The 9,905-nt window shown below is 49.4% G+C and overlaps 1 protein-coding gene across 1 annotated transcript; it reads left to right on the top strand.

Annotated features, from left to right (window-relative positions):
- Nucleotides 1–2,032: 2,032 nt before the first annotated feature.
- phf1 (PHD finger protein 1) lies at nt 2,033–9,648 on the top strand. The gene is made up of 14 exons (XM_077599699.1): nt 2,033–2,780; nt 3,784–3,865; nt 3,979–4,065; nt 4,513–4,607; nt 5,302–5,450; nt 5,522–5,617; nt 6,287–6,355; nt 6,439–6,562; nt 6,997–7,064; nt 7,132–7,320; nt 7,411–7,489; nt 8,072–8,190; nt 8,362–8,451; nt 8,559–9,648. Exons 1-14 carry the CDS (start codon nt 2,703–2,705, stop codon nt 8,782–8,784), a joined length of 1,551 nt encoding a protein of 516 aa, XP_077455825.1. The 5' UTR covers nt 2,033–2,702; the 3' UTR covers nt 8,785–9,648.
- The last annotated feature ends 257 nt before the right edge of the window (nt 9,649–9,905 follow it).

The raw sequence follows: 9,905 nt of genomic DNA on the forward strand, positions 1-9,905 counted from the left end.
GAGGACGATAACATCTTTTCAATATGAACAAGTTCATTTCTAAAGCGTTTCGTCTTTTACGTGAACGTGAAATCATAAACTCGCTTGAAGCCGTTCTTGACGACTGGACCAAAAAGTGGAGGGTCAGTTATGTCAACTTGTCGAACTCTTCGACCAAGCCTGTATTTTTCACGTGTTTACTGACAACCCGTTCTTGTGTCGTTTTATTGCTGTCGGCAAATTTGTGCTTGCTGTCAGAAACTTCGGTATCACTTTACGTATGACTAGATGGGAATGGTGGTCTGGGCGGCGGCCATCTTGAGACAGTCAGTGGTAGACTCTACGGCAGGCGAAGCCAAGGTGAGTGATTTTTTTCCACTAAAATACTCTGAACTGGGCGAAATCTCGTCGGATTTTCAAACGGTCAGATGGATAACAAATCGTAGGAATCAATCAAACAAATATTTTGGAGTTCGTTTTTAACTAACTTGGATGGAAAATCCAAACCGTCTGAATTTCACGTTCCCTTGACTGCAATATTAGTTTTGGCCAATGGCTCTGACACAAAATGGCCGTCGAGCGATAACGGCCAGCTGGACTGGCTGACAGACGGCGCACTTTTTGCATCTCGCCTCATTGTACGTTTGATATCTACGCCACCCCTCCGCGTTTGAGGGCTCCCTCGGGTCACGTGACCCCGAGAGCCCGACAGACGAGATGATGCGGAAAAGCGGGATCTTACCCACCGGCGGTCAGTAGTCAGTAGCGGAAGTAACGGAAGACAGGGATGGAGCGGCTGGGGTGGCGGGCCGTGCCGTATCCCCCCGCCGCCCCGGGACGCGAATGCAGGACGACGGCGCCCATCGGGAAGTCTGTCGCTTCCTGGAACTTTGTTTAGAAGTGGGAGGATCGTCGCGCTGCTCTAAGCTCCGCCCTCTTTTTTGGCGCGTCTATCTGCGCGGAGCCGCAGACGCTCCGCTTGTGCGAGCAGCTGATAGCTCCACTAAACTTTATCTTTGTGGAACAACTAACTAGTATTTCATCTTCATTTTATTTTTTATTTTTTGTACACTTGACTCATTGCCTGCCATTGAAAACGATAGGTGCCCAGTTGATTTCAACTAGGAATACAGTATACGAATGCTCACATTCCAGTGCCATAGAGCAGGGGTCGGGAACCTTTTTGACAGAGAGAGCCATAAACAATTCATATTTTCTAAAGTTATTTCTTGAGAGCCATTTACGGAATTGAAAGGTAAAAATACATGAAAATATGTGATGTTTTAATGTCATTTCACCACTTTTAAAGTACAAAAAGTCTCTGAATTCTTTTGACAACATTGTTATGATGTTGCTAGTAAATCAGTATCAATGATATCATCAAACAAAATTAGGATTAAAGTGGTGGTGGAGGTAGTGTCAACGTGACGTGACATTCCTATTAGTGGGTTTAGGACTCCACTATCTCACCAGTGATTTCCATATTTTATATCACAGGTTAGTGGAGAGTCATATGCACCCATGGAAAGAGCCACATATGGCTCCCGAGCCACAGGTTCCCTACCCCTGCCATACACGGTGGTGGACGTTCAATCCATTTGAACTGGGAGAGGATGGCAGCCCATGAAGGAGTTAAAATCGAAAAAAAACACAATAAAATTCCTGTTTGATTTTAATTTTAAAAAATGGAAGAAAATAAACATTTGAAAGTGTGAGCCTTTCATGAATGGAAAAAAAGGACTGCACTCGTGTCATTTTGAATATTGGAAGTGATTTGGGCACTTTAATCTTGCATTTATTGAGCACTTGATCAGCCACAACAATGCAGTAGCGAATGTTCACTTTCTACGCAATTCTGCTTGTGAAGTTATAATAACCATGTTAAAAATGGTGTAACACTGAACTGAAGTCATTCCAAAATATTTTGAAGGGTAGGGTTAGGTACAGAATATTTTTTGTCTATGGATATAGAGCTACAAATTGTAGTATATTGACAATAGCCCAAATAGCATTTTCTCGAGTCCCCCCCCCTTTTTTGTAAGCGAGGAGGTGACGTCACGCAAGCCACCGGGAGGGGTGGGGGCGTTGGAAGGATGGCTGCTGCCGCCGCCGCCGCCGCCGACGCCGAACCGTCCCACTTCAAATGGAGTAATAGACGTCTATCGCCGTCGACAGTAGCCAAGGGGTTAACGAGGCGTTTCCGGGCTCGCTAATTGGCCGCTTAATTGAGCGTCCGGCGCCTGCCAGCCTTCCTGCCAGCCTGCCACCACCTTCCTCTTCTTCATCCTCTCTCTCTCTCTCTCTCTCTCTCTCGCTCTCTCGCTCTCTCGCTCGCTCTCTCCATCTCGACGTTTTTACGTGTGCGTCACAACAAGTCGCAAGAGGAGGACGAACGAAGATGGCGTCTCCAGCGGCTTGACGGTAGCCAGGGGCGTCCGGTCGCTCGCTCGGTCGGGCCACCGGGCGCGTGCGTGCGTTCGTGCGTTCGTGTGTGCGTGCGTTCGTAGTAGCGCGCGCTCGCTCGCTCGTTCGCTCGTTCGCTTGAGTCGAAAAAAAAGAGACGGCAAGCCAAAGGAGGAAGCGAGACGAGGCGCGGGGCTTTTTCGAAAGCTGCCTTCCCGTCGGTCCCGTCGGTCCCGTCGTCATGCGGCAGGCGGCGCCCGAGGAAGGAGGCCATTAGCGGGGAAGGACTCTCGGCTCGGCTCGACTCGGCCTCGGGAGGAATGGGGGGAGTTCGCGAGGGGGACGACGTGCTGGCCCGATGGAGCGACGGCCTCCTCTACCTGGGCAACGTCAAACGGGTGAGTGGTGTTCGCCCCGGCTGAAAACAAAAACAAAATCATCATCATCATCATTTCAAATCACTCTCCCCAACGCACTGGACGTTTAACGCCGTCAAAGGCACTCCAAAAATGCCTAGCTGGCTTTCCTTGCTCACAACTCACTTTCTATTGGTTTGGGCTCACTTCCTGTACATTTTGGATCATTTCCTCTGTCTTTTAAGCAGTCGCTCGCGCTAGCTTTTCAACTCCTTCGCTGCCATGACCCGCGATAGAGGTCTATTTCCGTTTGAAAGGCTGCCATTGAGCGAGCCACTTCACGTTTTGGGCCATTCCGGGGTCACTTCCTGTATGTTTTGGGGTCACTTCCTGTATGTTTTGGGGCATTCTGGGGTCACTTCCTGTACGTTTTGCGGTCACTTCCTGTACATTTTGGGGTCACTTCCTGTACGTTTTGGGCCATTCTGGGGTCACTTCCTGTACGTTTTGGGCCATTCTGGGGTCACTTCCTGTATGTTTTGGGGTCACTTCCTGTACGTTTTGGGCCATTCTGGGGTCACTTCCTGTACGTTTTGGGCCATTCTGGGGTCACTTCCTGTATGTTTTGGGGTCACTTCCTGTACGTTTTGGGGCATTCTGGGGTCACTTCCTGTACGTTTTGGGGTCACTTCCTGTACATTTTGGGTTCACTTCCTGTACGTTTTGGGGCATTCTGGGGTCACTTCCTGTACATTTTGGGGTCACTTCCTGTACGTTTTGGGCCATTCTGGGGTCACTTCCTGTACATTTTGGGGTCACTTCCTGTACATTTTGGGGCATTCTGGGGTCACTTCCTGTACGTTTTGGGGTCACTTCCTGTACGTTTCGGGGTCACTTCCTGTACGTTTTGGGGTCACTTCCTGTACGTTTTAGGTTCACTTCCTGTACGTTTTGGGTCATTCTGGGGTCACTTCCTGTACATTTTGTTTGACCTCCTGATTCTCCGCCCCAAGCGGCTTTTATTTTTGCATCCGTTTGCTTTCAGGTGGACGGCGTGAAGCGTTGCTGCCTGGTCCGTTTCGAGGACAACTCCGAGTTTTGGGTCCTGAGAAAAGACATCCACTCCTGTAAGTTGGCACCCTCGCTCCTCCAATTTAGTCGTCGTCGTCGTCATCGTCGCTATTTGCCATTTATGTTGAGCTAGCATCCCAGTTGGCGCCCTGTCATTGTTTGTGTCCAGTCACCGCCGGCGTGGAGGAAGTTTGCTGCATCTGTGAAGCCCCGCCTCTTAAAGAGCCCCTCGTAAACTGTCTGAAATGCCGCCACGGTAAGGATGGGCGAGCGCCTCGCCCGCTTCTTCTCTCGCCCGCCATGGGAATCTCCGCGGTCGGAAAGGGAAATAAGCCAGATGCAGTGGAATAGATCGCCATGTCACGCGGCCCAATTCCCGTATCGATTGGAAATCTTTCTGAATCGATCTTAACGCCTGCATTTTGGGTGGAAAAAAACCATCGGTGGCTACACTTCCACTCGTATCCACTAGTGAGCAGCAGTCAGTTGCCGTGCTCAGACGTGTAATAATCGTGCTTGGACACACGGGGGTGGTGTTTCCACAGCTGAAGTTGTTGTTGTTTTTTCATATTTAGAATCCCGCTGTTACTAAGCAGATTTGGACTAAAGAATGGAGAGGTTTATAATAACGTGTCAATGTTTGACACCAAGTAAATAGCAGGTGCTTTGAGAGTGCTGAAATGAGCTGGTTTTGACCCGACAGGTTATCACGCCGAGTGCCACACGCCCTGCATCGAGGCCCCAGATGACGACGAGTCCTGGATCTGTCGCCAGTGTGTCTTCGCCGTCGCCACCAAGGTCGGCCGCCCGCCGTCCGTGGCCAAAAATGCTTTGGAAATTGCTGTTTGCCATCTTAATGGCCTTTTTTGGGGGCGACCTCCTGTACATTTGGAGGCATTCGAGCCTGACTTTCTTTCTGTGGCAATTTGCCTCCTTTTCTGTTGACTTTCTGACCACTTCCTGTTCAGTGGCCCACTTTGTTGCTTTCGTGGCATTTTTCTGGCTCACTTTGCATTCTTTTCTGTTCATTCCACCGCATTTTCCCATCGCTTATTATTCGACAATCACTTCTGGTTGATTTTGTGGCCCTCGTGCATCACTTCCTTGTCATTTCCACCCGCGTTGTGCCGATTTGGGGGCATTCCTGGGTCACCTTCTGCGCATTTTGGTGGATTTTACGCCATTTTGGATCACTTCCTGTTGATTTCGAGGCGTTTCCTGCTAGCTTATTTTTCATTTGCACTTGCTTTCTGCTTATTTGGGGGCATTCTGGCTGGGGTCACCTTCTGTACACTTTGGATGGATCATTTGATGACATTTTGGGGTCACTTTCTGTTCATTGGTCACCTCACCTCCTGTTGATTTTGGGGCATTTAAGGATCACTTGCGTTTCATTTCTGCTCGCTTTCTGCTCGCTTTTCACCTGTCCACAGCGAACAATAACGTAGAGTGAGCGATATTTGACGGAGATTTTTTTGTTTTGTTTCTCCAGAGGGGCGGAGCCATGAAACGGGGCCGCTTCGCCCGCCTCATGCACTTGATGAAGCTGCGGCTGCCCTATCAGCTGACCTCCTTGGACTGGGACGCGCAGCATCTGTCCAATCGGCAGCAGTGTTACTGCTACTGCGCCGGACCCGGAGAGTGCGTGAGACCTCGTCCCGCTTCTGCCGGAGCGCCGCTCCAAATTGTGACGACGGGTGACTGGCTTTCAGGTGGAACCTGAAGATGCTCCAGTGCGCCAACTGCGGCCAGTGGTTCCACGAGGCCTGCACCCAGTGCCTGACCAAGCCTCTTCTCTATGGCGACAGGTGGGTGGGGTGGTTGGCTCTATTTGTGGGCGTGGTCGAGTCTTTTTGTGGGCGGGCGTTCGTGGGCGGCCCAACTTTTCCCCTCCGTCTTGGTGCCAGCTACCTCGTGCCTCCCTCTTGCGACTTTGAGTCGCTTGATGTGGATTTGGGAGCCACTTTCAGTTGATTTCAGATGGCTTCCTATTCCTTTAGGGCAGGGGTTGGGAACCTTTTTGACAGAGAGAGCCATAAAAAATTCATATTTTCAAAATTCACCTTCCTTGAGAGCCATTCTCAAAATGTAAAAGTCAAAATACATGAAAATACATGCGTTTTCAGTCATTACACCTCTTTTAAAGTACATAAAGACTGAATTCTTTTGATAACGTTGCTAATCAATGAGTATCAATGACAATATGCATGGAGAAGTGTCTAATTTAAAAAAAATATGATTAAAAAGGCACTAGAGGTCGTGTCAAAGCCACAGTGCCGATGTAACGCTCCAATTGGTGTGTTTGGGACTCAGCTGTTTCCATATTTTAGCTCACAGGTTAGCGGAGAGCCTCATGCACTCATCAAAAGAGCCGCATGTGGCTCCCGAGCCATAAGTTCCCTACCCCCTGCTTTAGGGGGATTCTAACCCTCTATCCGGGACACTGCGGTGTCGTGTGACGTCGGCTTTGGTTTCAGGTTTTACGAGTTCCAGTGCTCGGCGTGCAACGAAGGACCGGAGACCGTCAAGAGACTCCCCATGAACTGGTGAGCCCGCCCTACGTGTGGATGGAACGTGGGACGTACTCTTCCCATCTCCGAATCCAGATCCAAATCCTTGCGATTTGTAGGGTGGACTTGGCCCACCTGGTGCTCTACCACCTGTCCCTGTGCTGCAAGAGGAAGTACTTTGATTTTGACCACGAAATCTTGTCCTTTGCCAACGAGAACTGGGACGCTCTTCTCCTGGGCGTGGTACGTTCCATCCAATTTTTTTCCTTGTTTTTTGTGGGTCACTTTCTGTTCATTTGGGGGCATTTAGGTGTCCCTCTCTGTTGATTTTGGGTGTCAGTCTTTATATAGGAAAACAGGGTATAGTACAGTTTCTATGACAACGACCAAACTTGGGGCAAAGTCTGATGAATCGCTGTCAAGTGTCTATGATTACCATGTTTCTATACTTACAAAAACGGATACAAAAGCAATTGCCAAGCGTCTTTGTCATCTTATCTTACATCCTGTTGATTTGGGGGCATGGAGTGGTGGCTTCCTGTTGATTTTTGGGTTGGTGAAGGGGAAGTGACCTGGAATGAATAGGAAGTGACCCGCAAACCTGGCGGATAAACTCTGCTAAGCTAAGCTAAGTTTCTTGTGTGGCATTTTATAATTTTTTTTTCCCCGGTACGCAGCTGTCGGAGACGCCGAGGCAAGAGCGATGCCGCCATCTCCTGGACGCCCTGAACTCCCGCAAAGACCGGTGGGTGAGACGCCGTCCAAATTGGAGGGAGGAACGGTGGCTTTTTACCCGGGTGGGCTGCTCGCAGATTCGTCTCCGGGAAAGAGATCAAGAAGAAGAAGTGTCTTTTCGGGCTTCAGGTTCGAGCCCCGCCCCCGACCGCAAACACCACCACCACCACCACCACCATCGCCACCAGCATCACCGCCAGCAGCACCACGCCCGATCCTTCGCCCGCGGTCACCGAGCCGACCCTGGACGTCTACCGCCACGGAAGGTCGGGCACACTTAAACAAATGGAAGACGACAAGAAATCCAATGGGAGCCAGATCTTCGATGGGTCACCTTTGGTTTTTTTTTCGTTCAGCCCGTCGTCGCTCACCTGCCAAAGGAGGTCGTCCGAGGCCGACTCCCACAAATCCAAGCGCCGCCTCCCGGAGACGCAGGTCGGTCCCGTCGAATGTTGCCCGCGACATTAGATTAGAAGTTTATTTCATCCCGTATTGGGGAAATTCCCTTCCAATCTCCATAGATGTTTCCCAGTATGTCCAAGTATGTCTCCCAAAGTTCCACTTGAACACGTGGCCTGCCATTTTTATTCCAAATGTACCGTATTTTCACGACTATTCGGCGCGTCGTATTTTAGCCGCAGTGTCAGTAACGAGTGCTATTTCTGTATTTTAAACACACAAAGCACGCACCGTTTTTTAGACTCGTATATAGTAGGAAATAGTAGAGTCTGGGCTGCTTGGCGTAGTTGTCCTATCGACTGATTTATTTGATTTTATCGTGATAACAATTTTAGTATTGGTCCATATATAAAGCGCACTGGATTATACGGTGCCCTGTCTATTTTGGAGGAAATTTAAGACATAAGTGCGCCTTATCGTCGTGAAAATACGGTAATATCATTTGGACGGGCTAAATGAATCGTTGACATCAAGTCATCAGAATGATGTGGTGACATTTTTGGAATAATGTCTAAATAAGCCACGTTGCCACTCTTTGTCTTTGTCTGTCCCGTCAAGGCGCCGCTTTGGTCCCACCCCGTCCAGCCGCCATTGACGGCGTTGACGCCGCCGTGTTGCCACGGCTACGCGGGTGGGGACGGCGCCCCCGCCCTCCCCCAGGAGGAACTCCGCCTCAGGTGAGGGTCCCCGGCTTTGCGGCCTTTCTCCGTCGCCGTCCGTCCAAAAGCCACCCGGCGAGCTAGCTGCGGTTTTTGCGGCTGAATTTTTGGAGCCATTTTTCACATTTTTGCAAATGGATCAAATTATGGAAATCAAATAACGGGAGCCGCCGGGTCTTCTACTTGCAGTCCCCCGCCCAAACGGATGTACGCGGCGCTCTACCACGCGACTTGCGGCAGAAACGCGGCGCTCTCCGGGGGATGCCTTCACGCTAACAGGTTTTTGCTCCGACGTGGTCATTCCGTCACCAAAATCTTTTGGGAGGTTGCCGGCGTGCCGACTCTTTTTTTTCCTTTTTTTTTTCCTCCCCTCCGTCCCCGAGCAGCACGGATGACGCCCACAGAGCCCCGTACGGCGCGAGCGACGACGGCGGAGGCCAACCGGTGGTCCCGGCCACGTCGACGGACGCGGCGGGCGGCGGTGACGGCGGCGACTCGCCGGCCTGGAGCTGGGGCGGCGGCGGCGAGGCGGTGAGAATCCTGGCCCGACGGGTCACGCCGGACGGGAAGGTGCAGTACCTGGTGGAATGGGACAACGTGGGCTTGTACTAAACGGAACTTTCCAAAAAAAAAAGGAGCCACCGGCCTTCCCTCCCTCGCCCTCCACTGAGTTGGACTCCAGTTTGAGGTGAGTTGGCGTGTCCTTTTTTTATGTCCTTTTTATGCCACTTGCCATGGACTACGCGGCTATTGTTTAAAAAAAATAGACAAAAAAAATGTTGGGGGGGAAAAATTTTTTACCATTACTTTTTTTTAAAATACATACATACATACATTAGTATTTATGATCATCTATTTAATGTTTTTGTTATAAAAAAGTGACCAAATGACCTTTTTTTATTATAATATTATTGTTTGTGTTGTATTGATATGTATTTTTTTTATTTCAAACCATGTATGCCAAAGGTATGATGGGTATGGAGTATTCCTGAATGAAAAATCTTGTATTGATCATGAATTTTTCATCCCCAAACCAGGCAAGGCAAATTTTCTTTCTTTCTTCAGCCAGCTCATGTGATGATAAGATCAGGATTATTAACAAGAATAAGTCATGGTATTCAATGATTTTATTTTAGATGAGTCACTGGGTTTTAAGCGGGACAGTTAGTTGGATATTGTGCTTTTCTTTTTTTTTTTTTTTTTTTTTTTTAGGGGCCCCGTTGTTTTGGGGCTTTTTTTTCAGCCGTGTGTTGAGCAAAATGAAACATTTATATTTGTACAAAAGCTTTTCCGGGCCAATGTTTGTTGGAAAGCTCGACTTGACTTGAGACTTTGTATTCCAAAGACAAAAGGTCGGCTGTCCGTCCTTCCGTCCGTCCGTCTGTCCGTCCGTCTATCTGTCCGTCCAACCGGATGTCTGTACTTGTGCTCCTTTTAGCTTGTTAGGACGGAATAAAGACACACCTTTGCACCCGGCCTGCTGGAATGGCTTGCATTTTTTTAGGCCTGCCCTCCTTGCCACCCTCTCGGAGGCCTCAAATGATTCGAAAGAAAGAATGATGCGCATTCTGTCGTCGCTTCCGGTATATATTTGAGTTGATTGCCAAATCACACCTTGTGTATTGGTCGCCTTTTAGGCTGACTTTCTCATCACTTTAAGCCAGAGGTCTCCAAAGCGGTCCTGGTGGGCCGCTGTGGGTGCAGGTTTTCGTTCCAAGCGATCCAACACAAAC

Source organism: Stigmatopora argus, chromosome 4 (assembly GCF_051989625.1).
Source record: "Stigmatopora argus isolate UIUO_Sarg chromosome 4, RoL_Sarg_1.0, whole genome shotgun sequence".
NCBI lineage: Eukaryota > Metazoa > Chordata > Actinopteri > Syngnathiformes > Syngnathidae > Stigmatopora > Stigmatopora argus.

Bases quoted from the DNA above. Each gene is read 5' to 3' on its own strand.
- phf1 (XM_077599699.1), top strand. From the start codon at position 2,703: ATGGGGGGAGTTCGCGAGGGGGACGACGTGCTGGCCCGATGGAGCGAC. The intron at 7,321-7,410 runs GTCGGGCACACT...TTTTTCGTTCAG, and splicing joins GACGTCTACCGCCACGGAAG to CCCGTCGTCGCTCACCTGCC. The intron at 7,490-8,071 runs GTCGGTCCCGTC...TGTCCCGTCAAG, and splicing joins GCCGCCTCCCGGAGACGCAG to GCGCCGCTTTGGTCCCACCC.